Genomic DNA, 13018 nt, shown 5'->3' with positions numbered 1-13018 from the left:
GAGCTGCCACAGCACTTGCAGTCTGCCATGCAGCTGTACTGCAAAATGGAGGGAATTTTACTGCAGCATTGAGGTCTAGCTTGCTACAAAGTATATATGCCCCTGTTTCTTCCATCTCTCCCCTCTTTCTCTTTGTTTTCCCGTCTGCAATGTCTTTCCACATCTCCCCTGTTTTCTCTGTCTATTGGGACCTGTGTGTAGTGACCCAGTGAGAAGAAACAGCCAAGTACAACCTGCGATTAGGACCTGAAGAGGAAGAGCTGCGAGCCACCTCAGTGAAAGGGCTATTCCTGTCATGGATCCAAAGAATACCATATAGGCTGCATTCAGCTGCTTCTCTGCTGGAAGCTTATCGAGAGTAGAAATGGTTTCTGCTGCCACTGTATGGCTGAGAGGCAGGTATGGTGGGAACACCTGCCTGCAGATTGTGGGGAGGTGCAGTTCATGGAAGCAACACAGCAAAGCACAGGTAGCAATACAAGTTGTCTGGTCAATCAATGAAAATGGGCCTCCTGGACTCTCAGGTCACCAAGCACATCAGAATGTGCACCCTAGCACAGGGCCATCCAAGACACTGTACATCTGGATGCATAGGTTAAGTACATCTCTTGCAAATAGGGAAGGCATTAAGGGACATCACTGTTGGGGCTCCCATGATGTCAAAGGCTTCTTGTATAGGATAACCCTAATGGGCCCAGTCCAGGCATTGACCTCCCGGTGGAACGTGCTGCATCTCTGTAAAGTGGATAGTGTTTTTTTCCCCCACTATGGAAGCTGAAAGGCTGATCCAATGGGCATAGGACCAGGCCTGAAATGAGTCACACAAGAATCACTAACATAATTGACTAGTGTCAGGTCTATGACCAAATCCTGCAGGTCTTGACTTCAGTGGTAATGTTGCCTAAGGAAGGACTGAAGGACTTAGTGCTATCGCTGCAGGATTTGCCCTTGTCAGTAGTAGGCTATCAGCGATTGTCACGGTTTGGCTATAATTATTTCTAACATTTTCTCTACAGCAGCCATGAAACGCCCGCTCTGTGACAGTAACCTCTTTCGTGCCACCTTCTGACTATATCCCTTCAACGTGACAGCCATATGCTCCATTTACAATGCCTCCAATTTACCTTTTGAAATGACATGTGCAAGCTAAGAACCATGAATAAGCACTACTGAAAAGTGCTGCCACCTAACAGCCATTCTAAACTAGCCCCCACCACCTGTCATGTTGTCAAAGGACAGTATTTTCTTTGTGTTCGTATGCTAATTTAAATCTTGCTCCGGCTCACGGACGTACATTTTAATTGCAAGTCAGCTATGGTTTGAATGCCATCGCTGCTGTGCAGATAACATCATCAGCTCATCAACTGTGGCAGTAGCACAGCCGTTATGTAAGCAACTATTAGCCCTCCACCCCTTGCTATGCCATTTTGGGGGGGGATTCTTGCTTTGAGAAGTGTGTTATGAATATAAAATGCACACAATAACAGACGTGTTGTGATTTGATCTATGAAAATAATCCAGGGATTTCTGGGGCCATTATAAACCATAGTTTCAGTGCTGCACTGGTTTATTGTGTCTCAAGAACCGAGCAGAGAAAACCCACATCACCACCACTCCCCATAGCCTGTTTTGAACAAGGTTTAGGAAATGCTGGCATGAGGGGGAAACAATGGGAGCCACACCCCCAAGGTGTTTGCTTGGCTGAAATAAAAGGGTGATTTTGTTAACGTCAAGGAAAAGAACAAAGTTGCCTTTTACTCTAACCTTGGGTGGGAGGATGGTCTTGCAGATAAAGCACTGGACTGTGGAAGTCAATTCCCATCTCTGCCTCACCTTCCTATGGGACATTGGGTAGGTCATTTCATACCTAGGAGCCATTGTCGGGGGCGGGGACCACGGTTCCTAGGATATCTGGGAAAATATACCCGTGCAGGAGTTTCACGTGGCTGTCTAGCAAGGTGCTGAGTATAGGTGCCCCACTGAAAATCTGTACACTGCAGGGGTGGTGGTGCCCCAGAAGTCATAGAGAGGCTGTACTGAGGGCCTTCTACAGCAAGAGCCTCAGAGGGGCATTCAGGGAAAAACCCTGAGTCATTGTGCATGACCTGCATGAGCTTTACATGCCCCCCCCTCGTTCCCGCCCCAACCCACCCCACACACACATATATGCATACACACCACACATAACCGGGGTGGAGTGGAGCTGCTTAGAGCTGGGGATCAGAAGCCCAGTAACACCCGCTGCCTCACCGATATTGGAGGCATGTGCAAGCAGAACCTGGCCCCAATCTGAGAGTGTAGTAGTAAGCCATGCTCGGCTTAGTTCGGAGCTGTCTGTTCTGTTGTGACAAAAGCAACGCTCCACTGAATGTGTGTCAGGATGATAGATTAAGCCTTTTTTTTTTTTTTTTTTTAAGTATGCCTCTTAGAATGCAATTGGAAGATTGCTTCTTTAGATGCTTCTAGAAATAGGGCACTATGAAATGAGTTTGTATGTAATTAAGTGCAAACTCATCAAAATCATGTTCCCCTTATGAGAATGCTGCTCATTTCAGAGCGTGGCAATGGCTCTGAATAAACCTAAACTATGGGTATGGAGAACCATATAAATATGTATGCGTCAGTATTTACCGAACACCTGTACACAGCCGCATTTTGTATATGCTGTTTTAGATTGTTTTAAAGCTGGTGTTGACAGGAAAAAAGTGCATGTATCTGAATGTGCCATTTATTAGACTAATTTTTATTTTATTCTAGCAGGAGACTGATGGTATCGTCAGGAATTATTGTTTTGCATCCTTTAGTCTTTTACTATCCTCTGGTGAATGATATTTCATGGGAAAATGTATTTATTCAGAACTTCATTTAGATTTAATAGAAAAATGACTCTTGCCAGGGCAATGTGGACTATTCATTTTTCTCCCTGTGCTGACTTTCAGCATATAAATGCCAGACGCCTCTGTTCTCGTTCGTCATTCTTTCCGTATCAGAAAAATTTGCTTGAGATTAATTTCCTCATCATGCCTTCTTTTAGAGGGACTGTTTTTCAATGCCATTAAAAACCAGGGCTGTGATAAATTCCTAGTTCCAATGTGCAGAACCCAGTGAAAGAGTTGATTCCATATCCGTAAAGGAATGCAAGCCCCATGGATAGGAACAAAACAATATTTAGATACAGTTACACCAACCAGTTCTTTGGGAGCACTGTTCATTCCATAAACCAATTTTTTTATTTAAAAAAAAAAAAGAATTTTTTTTGAGAGACCAAACCTATTTGCTAAGAAGCTTTTTGTGTTTATTTGCAGGGGGAACCAGAGCTTTAACATTTATTTATTTCTATTTGCAGGTTGGAATAATTGAAGACTTCTTATATCACTTAGAAGACAGCTTCTTAAAGACCAAAAAGCTCAGAACGGCCAGAAGGCAGAAAATGAAAATGAAGAGGCTTCAAAGTGTACAGCAGCACTAGTCCCTGGGGAAATATGATACTCCCCCCTCAGCCCTCCAAGACATGTCGAGGACGGCAGCAAGGACATTAATACCGTGGAAGTTTTGACAGTTGGGACAACAAAGGCCTGTCTTCAAATTAATGAGGTGTCCCCTCACGATGGCTCATCCTTAGCAAGGAGCTCCGGCACTTCATTAGTCTCAACTGGCAGGAATAAATGTTTGCAGGAAGCTTGGCTTGAGAGTCTTATTCAAAATTGTCTTGTTTATTTAAACAGGGTGGAGAAATAGCCATTGCTGCATCTTTCCCACTTTCTCCTTTTAGTAGAGAATAAAGGGACACACACACACACACACACACACACACTCTCTCTCTCTCTCTCTCTGACTATCTGTGGACTACAACTTGAGCCCAAGCCTGCTCACCTTGCCCCCGCATGAAGTCCACTTGACTTACAGTAAGGCCAGCAAGCTTTACACTTACAGGTCCACGTGCTACAAAAGTGGCCTAGAAATAGGGGGACCACTTTTTTCAGGTGCCCAGTGTTAGGGTCCTGACTCACAGAAATGCTAAGCATCCAATTGAAAATCCATTTGAAATTAATGGATGCCATGAGCCTCAGAAAACAGACTCTAGGGTGCAGATTTTTTAAGGTATTTAGGCGTTGCTCTGCTCAGCATTACAAGACCAGAGGCCCAGGTCCTCCTGGATTCCAGCAGGGCAGGAGTTAGGCACCTAAATACCTTTGAGAAGCTGGGCCTAAGTACCTAAGTCACTTTTGAAAATGGGACTTAGCCATCTAATGCCATGTCTACATTAGGTATGATTTACTGGCGTAGCCCAGCATTCCTAGAGCAGCCACTGCCACACCAGCAAAGCTGCGCTTTTACCAGCATAGCTTATTTTATTTCACTCGTCTCTGAAGGAAACAAGCTATAATGGTACGATCACAGTTTTGCCAGTATAACTGGCTACATTAGTGACTTTTGCTGGCAGAGCTATATTGGTCAGGGCTCACACCTCTTCACATGCCTGTCCGACATTTGCTGGAGGCTGTAATGTAGACACAGCGTAAGTCACTTAAGGCTATACCCATGAAGCGCTTTAGGTACCTAATTGCCACTTTAGCTCCCTAAATCCCAAATGTAGATCTTTGAAACCCCGCTTAGCTGCCACCTAGCCACGTAGGTGCCTAAATTTCCTAAGTGCCAATGTGGGCGCTGGTAAAGTTCCCTAGGTGCCAAAATGTCTGCCAGTGCACATTCGCAAAGCCACGTGACGCTGCTAAGCTGCTACGCGCCTAAGCCCCACTCACAACTAGTTGGTCCCCTGCCTAATTGCCAGGGGGCCCGATCCAACAGGCGTTCTCACAGCACGCCAAACTCATAAAACACACAGCTGTTGAAGAGGTGGCACTGCCCTCCCTTTGTACTGAATAGCCCAATGGTTAGACCGCTCACCCCCACACACACTCTGTCTGAGCTGTCTCAGGTCACTGTCTAGATGAGTGCCCTCACTCCTGGGTTGTGGGGTATTCTGGGGTGGTCGCGCGCTCGCTCAATCTCTCCCATTAAAACTGTTCCACTTTCTATAAAATTCTTAAATATTGATTAGGCCGGAGAGAAGACAGCACACTCACTTAGGAGGTCTGGGTTCCGGAGTCCCATGCATTGTGTAGGGAGTGGGTGCCTACGTTTTGGCTGAGGCTTCCATGAGGGTGGCAGGGCACCATAAAAATTATGTGAGAGCTGCAACACCTCAGCCCCTTTGTGAATGCTCAGGGGCCTACATACCTTTGAGATGCTGAGCCTAAGACCCTTAGATGCTTTTGAAAATTTTATCCTAAGGCTTTTCAGATGAAATCCTGGCTCCATGGACGTCAATGGCAAAACTCCTATTGCCTTCCATGGGAGTCAATACTTCACCATTGCGGTTTGCTCCCTTACTGCTTTTCCATTCCCTTCAGATGCTTGTGACAGTCTTGCCAGGCCCTTGTAGAAAGCACAGAGAGTAGTGAGATTTACACAAACTGAAGAACCTTACATCAAAATGCTAGTAAAACCATGATATTCACAGCAGGATAAATGCTTGATATATACAACCATGATTCAAAGAAATGGTAGAGCAGAATGAAAATGTGATCAACTGCTTGCTACATAATCTGCGCTACCTAGACCTATTTTAGACTCATGGGACACAGCTATAAAGGCTTATTGTACTATGGCGGCAGGGTTACTGTACAACAGGATAGATTTTGTCAGCTGGAATTTTATGACACGTGATGGCAATCATCCATTTTTGATGAGCAGTCGCAGGGTAAAATGGAAAGCTAGCTCTCCAAGGACCAGAAAGTTACAAGCTAATCACATCCTATTTTGGTAAACTGTCAGGATGACAGGAACTTTGGTGTAAATTGGTGTAACTGTTTGTTCTGCAGTATGGAAAACAAACACAAATATTTCTACCTAGGATGGTGTAAAGGACAACGTGCAATGAAAACAGATGATTACACAAAATCTAAAGCTTGGGGCAAGGGAGACATGTTACTGATGCTGTAGAAAACAGTTTCCTGTCCAGTATTAGAAATCTGATTGCTCTGGTACGGTTCCGACCACAGACCCGCTGTGAGAGACCTCGTGTGGGGTGTGCAGCGGTGTGGGGGAGAGGCAAGATGTGGCAGATCACTTTCAGGAGCAGATGTTTGATGTCCAGATGGGGAGGAAGGACAGCTCTACATTTTGCCCTCAGGTTGATCTGTAGAGTATCATTGCTAGAGGCCATGTGTTGTGCCCTGCAGGATTCCTTGTGCGATAACAATTATCACTCAGGGAAAGAAGTCTGTGGCACAACGCAAATAAAAACGTGAAAAACGACTCAACTCGGCCATGGAGAAAGAGGCGGGGTGGCCCATAAAAACGTTCTCACATACCCCAATAGTGTGTCCAAGGCTGTATGTGAGTTATTGTTACGTGTGATTACTGTTGTCTTTACCCTACACAGTGAAGTCTCTGCAGCACCAGTATTTTGCTCATTGCTTTCCCAGGTGCTTTGAAACTCCTTGAGTATAAGAGGCTCTCTACAAACCATAGTCCATTCTGGGAATGCAGGATTTGCCCTAACAAATCAGACCTGTGGCCCAGTCAGTGTGGTAGCCTGCCTGTCCTGTCACAACACCCAATCATTGATATCAGAAAACAGTGGAAAGAACCATCGAATGCACCTGATCAATTACTCAGTGACATACACTGGGAAAATCACTTATGCCTGCAGCAGCCAACATAGATGTTAAAGGATGAGATTCAACTGCACCTGCCTCACCATGCATAACTACAAATGTAAATAGGTAGTCAATTATCCAGCCCTTTACAAAAAATTCTAGCCACACCACTTGATGCTATCATCGCCTGTGCTGCGGCACTGCGGCTGGTGATTACCTACTTGGTGTCTTTCATTATTTTCAAACTTATCTGCTATGACAAACTTCTTGTCCTCCTGTTTGGAGCCAGCATTAAAAACGCTCCGGTCTGTGGTTGCAATGGGAGTTTCGGCCATGTAAGTGAGGGCACATTTGGGACTTTTCTCACAGGCTTCCAATTTTAGGTTATTTGTGTTGGAAGTGCTATTTCCTGAATAAATAATGGTTATTTTCCTACCGTATCGCTTTCTCCTGTGTCATGAAAATGACTGACCTATTGACAACTGGGTTCACCGACCTCAAGCAGCTGATGTCAGTTAAAACTGCTCCATGAAAAACAAAAAAAATTGCACCAATTTCAAAAATTGATATAAAGATCCAAGCCCTCTAACAGTGCCTGTTGTCTTTTTTCTTGCTGCTGAAGTTAGAGCCTGTATATGAAGACCAATGTGTCTGCTCTAAACACTGGGCACGTTTTTTTATCCCTTTCAGATACTAGGTAAATTACTATTAACCTTAATCATGAACCAAAACTATCGCTAGCAATGCAATCAGTTCAACGTTAACAAAGCATTTGCCACAGTAAACTTTTTCACATTGATAATTTATGAAGTCTTTCCATTTGGCAAGCTGCTGGGGTATTGCACAAGCACTTTAAAATACAGGACAGGATCACTGCAAACAGCAGAAGAATGATAATCCAGTGGTTAACGTACAGCCCTGGGACTCAAGAAGGCTGGGATACATTCCTGACTCTGCTACTGACTGACTTTGGGCAAATCACTTAATCTCTATGCCTCAGTTTCCAATCTGTAAAATGGGCATAATAAATCCTTCATTTCGTCCACCTTCAATCTGTACTGTCTATTTAGACTGTAAACTCTTCAGGACAAGGACAGTCCCCTACCATGTATTTGCACAGTGGCTGGCCCTGTAGCCACAATCTCAGTTGGCACTTCTAGGTCTTATTATATTACAACCATATTAACACCGTAAAATAAACAGCATTTTAAAGGGTTAAAAACATCCAAAAATCCACACCGATCATGAGCTTCTAAAATGCTATAGAGAAATAAAGTGACTTTCCTACAGCAAGTCAGTGGAAAAGAGCCCAGCAGTATACAATGATTACAAACCAATGTAACCCATAGGTGCTGCTATATTAAGAATAGGATCTTGTGGGCCACCTAAAGCTGATCACATAACTTTAATTTTAAAATAGGGCAACGGTAGGTTACAGTCTTACACAGTCCCATTTTAACGACAGTCGTTGTCAGGAGCACACATCACATTGGGCCATTTTTTGTTCTTATTGCCATCCATCATGATGAGATCTGAGATTCAGTTTCAGAATAGTCCATGAAAGATAATAATACACTGTATTACTTTGACCTTTTCAGTTTGCTTTGTAATGTGATTGGCCAGCCAGTCCTATTCTCCCCTGTTAACCACTTCATTAACCTGGGAGAAAAAGGTGGAATGGACAGACAATTAGCCTGCAGAATATTAAAAAGGTTAACATTGAATTTCAGAGTCTTGGCTTTCCTCAGTTGCAGTGGATATTAACATCCTGATGTCTTGTTCCTCTTTCAGAGTCTGCCATAAAAATAAGAAATGACACAAGATGAACCTAACCTTATTCTCATTCTAGCTTTAAAACTGTAATCATGTAATTCTCCTCAGATATCACACCTAGTTGACGTTAGTTTATGCAAGAATAAACGTGGTGTGATGTTCACTACTCTCCCCTCTCCCTGCTCTGATTGAATGTTCTCTATATTAAAGCAGTCAATTTGTCTGTCCCGCACTTGAAGTTGGTCCTTCCTGAGTAAATGGAATATTGAAGAAGATAAAAAGCTTTTTCTATAGAGATAGCTTTTTATCTTCTCCTTCTTCAATGTTCCTGCTACTCAATAATATTGCAGTCACCAGCGAAAGGTCATTTGCCACACAGCTGTACCTGAGTCATTGCAGTTATGTCCAACTCACTGTGTGCTGTCAAGTGCTGATTTTTTTTCACTTCAATTTTCAGCATTACTGTGAGGTTGATGAATACTATAATCCCCATTTTTACAGGTGGAGAAAGTGAGGCACAGAGAGATTGTCACAAGTCACCTAGTGCCTAACTCCCATTTGTGCTTTTAAAAAGCTCAATGTACAGGCATGTCTACACTGCGGCAAGCAGCAACCCTCCCAGCTCAGGTAGACAGACTCATGCTATCAGGACTCACACTGGAACACTAAGAATACCAGCATGGCTGTGGAGCACCAGCAGAGGTTCAGGCTAGCCACCCCAACTCATGTCCACCTAACCCCACGCGTTCAGGCTCATGTGGCTAACCCAACCATCTGCCAATGTCGCAACATGCACAGAGCTCTTATCACACTAATTTGAGCCCCACAAGTGAAAATCTGTCAACCTGAGCTGGAAGGCTCACTCCCAGCTCAATTTAGGTGCACCCTATGTTTCTCAACCGAGGTCACTCAGTGCATGAGGAATAGAACAGAATAATCACCTGCTCTGACCACCAGACAATGCTTGGAAAGCCTAATTGAGGGTTAGAGCAGATGACTTGACTATTTTAGAGAGAGAGTTGATATGAACATCACTGTGCATAAAGATTTTATATGCACCACAGAGGCACACATTCCACCTGGCTAATGTCTATTATGATGATGTTCTTTCTTTTCTTTGTGCACATACATTGTCTTTGGCAGGTAGCTTCAGGATGGTTTTGGTATTAAGTTTTAAAAGGGCTCAGAGAAAGTGAGAATTAGGCTCAATTTTGTGAATAGTGGCTAATCTTTACATTAATGTATTGTGAGGAGCAGAAAACCGTATTAAACCAATGAAAGGAATACTCATGCTCTTTTTGCAGTGTTTTTTCTTCTAAAGTACCAATGGTTCAAATATTACAATGTAATCAATTGATAATGACTAGAGACAAATGCATCATAGACCTCACAGTGTCCTGTATAAATAACAAGACAGAGACAACCATTACTGATGAGGGAGCATCAAGGTCATAATCTCATTTGTATTACTCTTGAAGATTATTACACATCCAGTTAACAAATTGAATAATAATTAGGGTGAAAATTAAATGGCCAAGTTTATGTAAATATGCAGTTCTCCACTTGGAATAAAGGGTGAAATCCTGGCCCCATTGAAGTCAATGGGCATCTGTGGGACTAAAATTTCATTCAAAGCCTGAACGAATGGAATTGACAAATATACTGCACAGCAGAAGTAGTGCTTGTATTAATTAAGAAACAACACAAGAAGGAACGTAAAAATTCCAGATACTCCTTATTCTGGGTACTTGACTTTAACTACCTCTGGCCACAATCCTGCAATACAATTTAGATATAGAATATCAGGGTTGGAAGGGACCTCAGGAGATCATATAGTCCAACTCGCTGCTCAAAGCAGGACCAATCCCCAGACAGATTTTTGCCCCAGATCCCTAAATGGCCCTCTCAAGGATTGAACTCATAATCCTAGGTTTAGTAGGCCAATGCTCAAACCACAATTTGATCTGCAGAGTACTAGGTCTGTGTAAACCCCATGCAATAAAATGTGATTCTGGTTGGGCTAAGAAAGTCCACCACCATGGATCAGGGCCCAGGCACTGCACTGATCATTTACTGTACCTGATGCATAAAAGAAGACGTGGTTCTTGCTCATACCGTGCACACACTAAGAAGGGCAAACATAAAGCAGCACTATAAGGTGGGATTTTTTGATGTGGCCAGGGTTGGCCTACATCTGGCAGTTTGACATAAGCATCTGCTTTTCTGATTTTTTTTTTTTAATTAATTGAGAGTAAGCTGCGGCTGAACAATGCTGAACAAACATGCAGTCATAACTGGAATTTTGTAATGTATTAATTAAACTGTTCTGCCATGAATTTTCTTTATAGAGAAGACATAGCCCAGAGTGATTTATTTTTAATTATTTTTTTACACGAAAGCTACTTAAGGAAACAATGTGGGGTCCATTTTAAGAAAGTGATTTTTTGAAATGTTTTTATCTGAAAACTTTTTCCAAGTTCACTCACTGCTGAGTTGAAGGAATCACTGTGATACCATTGGGGTCCATCTCGCCAGCCATTTTATTTGTGTTCCAGGGCAGGTAGCCTCTCCGCACAGAAGGAAAGGTACTGAACAATGTTCAGTATCTCAATTGCATTGTGTGTCTGAACTGGCTAACTTAGGCCCTGATCCTAATGACACTGAAATCAAGTCAAAACCCCCTTTAACTTCAATAGGAAAAGTACTGAGTCCTTAGACTGTAAAGACCAAATTGTACCATCTTTGAGCAAAACTCCTGTTGTAGTCAATGGGAGTTTTGCTTAATTTGGCTGTGAGCACTTTGGGGTATGGATTGTGTCACCTTTTGTATTAAATACAGGACCAAATATATTGAAAACACCCACAAATAATAATAAAAGTGAGTGAGAGAGAGAACATGCCCAGGACTAAATGTGTGTGAGAGATTATATCTCCCTCTAGTGATTGCAGCATACAAATTATACAAGGCCTAATATTAATAAATAAGCATGAAGGTTTCATAGCTTGCCACTCATAGGCATCATTTACTAATGTGTGTCTCTTATTTTTCATATCAAATGAAGATGCAAAGGATCTTTTCTTAAAAAATCCAGTGTCAGGAAATTCACTGCCAGAGGCTCACTCTTGTTCTTTGAGTAGTGTCCTATGAGTGCTCTGTTTCAGGTAGACATGCACCACTAGAGACCTCGATCAGAGATTTTCAGTTAACCATGTCCCCTGCATGCCCCCATACCTTCTTCTGCCAGATAGCGAAGTTATGTAGGGGGGGCACAGGTAAATCACCTCAGTTCCTTCTCAACCATTTTGGCCAGAGATGGAGCCCCAGTGTGTCGTCCTTGTGTGTGCCTCAGCTTTTCTAATATTTCTATAGTGGTTAAGATAGTTGCTATGATGCTGTCTAATTAAAATATAATCATTCACATCAACATTGCTACCACTGCTATATAACTGCAATGAATCTTATAAAGAGTGCAACGCATGGCCAGAAAGGGTTACTCCTCCTGCAAAATAATTAACCCAGAGTCAGCCTTTAGAGACATGTTAAAAATGGTAATTAAGGCCATTCAATGCTAAATAGGCTAGAACTTTGAAATGCAAACCTATGTGTTAGAAATGATACTAATTGCATATGTGTACTCATAAATGTCAGCCATGTAAACAGGCAGTTCCTGTCTGACACTATAGCTATGGATTCAAAGATCAAAAGGGAATTCATTTAGATGAATCTTGGGTGAAATAATGTCATTGTCTATATGTCTGTTTGAAGTTTGTGATAGACTGCCTAATGAATAAATTGCCTTGTGTTAATTTGTATAACTAATTCTGGTAGTGTTTAGGAAGCAGAAGGTTACTTCAAAAGCCTATTGTTTTATATATATACTCAGGACTATATGGTCAAGTGGCTGATAGAAAACCGTATAAAAGACCGGTGGGTCCTGATTCTGTTATCTCAGATCTGCTTAAGCTGCATCAGGTTTGAGTCGCAAGATGAAATCCCAGTTAAACTGGTACACCCTGGATGTGATATTGGACATTGGACTATAACCTATGGACTAAACTCTAAAAGAACTCTTTGCAACTACAGAGTTTACCATCTCTGTTATAACTCTGAACCTCAAGAATTGAACTCATGTCTGTATGTATATTGATTTTTTAACCATACTGTCTCTCTTTTATTTTTAAATAAATTTTAGTTTAGTTAAGAATTGGCTATAAGCATGTATTTGGGTAAGATCTGGAATATTAATTAACCTGGGAGGTAAGGTGGCCGATCCTTTGGGATTGGTAGAACCTTTTCTTTTATATGATGAATAAGATTTTCATTAATCTTCATCAGATCTAACTTGAATAACAAGGTGGAGGCCTGAGGCTGGGTTACTTTTAAGGGAACTGTGTTTTGGACTTCTGAGTAACCAGTAAGGTATAACAGAAGCTGTTCAAAAACAACAAAGAGTCTGGTGGCACCTTAAAGACTAACAGATTTATTTGGGCATAAGCTTTCGTGAGTAAAAACCTCACTTCTTCGGATGCATAGAGTGAAAGCTACAGATGCAGGCTTGTGTATGTTAGCATTCTTGATG

At 42.3% G+C, this 13018-nt stretch overlaps 1 protein-coding gene across 1 annotated transcript in view; it reads left to right on the top strand.

Moving 5' to 3' along the window:
- SPATA16 (spermatogenesis associated 16) overlaps positions 1 to 3670 on the top strand; it is a 120472-nt gene extending 116802 nt beyond the window's left edge. Inside the window, exon 10 of the mRNA XM_034781902.1 lies at positions 3347 to 3670. Coding sequence (XP_034637793.1) covers positions 3347 to 3469 — 123 coding nt within the window. The 3' untranslated portion in view covers positions 3470 to 3670. The remainder of the gene's footprint in view (positions 1 to 3346) is intronic.
- The last annotated feature ends 9348 nt before the right edge of the window (positions 3671 to 13018 follow it).

Source organism: Trachemys scripta, chromosome 9 (genome assembly GCF_013100865.1).
Source record: "Trachemys scripta elegans isolate TJP31775 chromosome 9, CAS_Tse_1.0, whole genome shotgun sequence".
NCBI lineage: Eukaryota > Metazoa > Chordata > Testudines > Emydidae > Trachemys > Trachemys scripta.
Note: the sequence above shows the minus strand (reverse complement) of the source record. Positions and strands in the feature narration are given on the sequence as shown.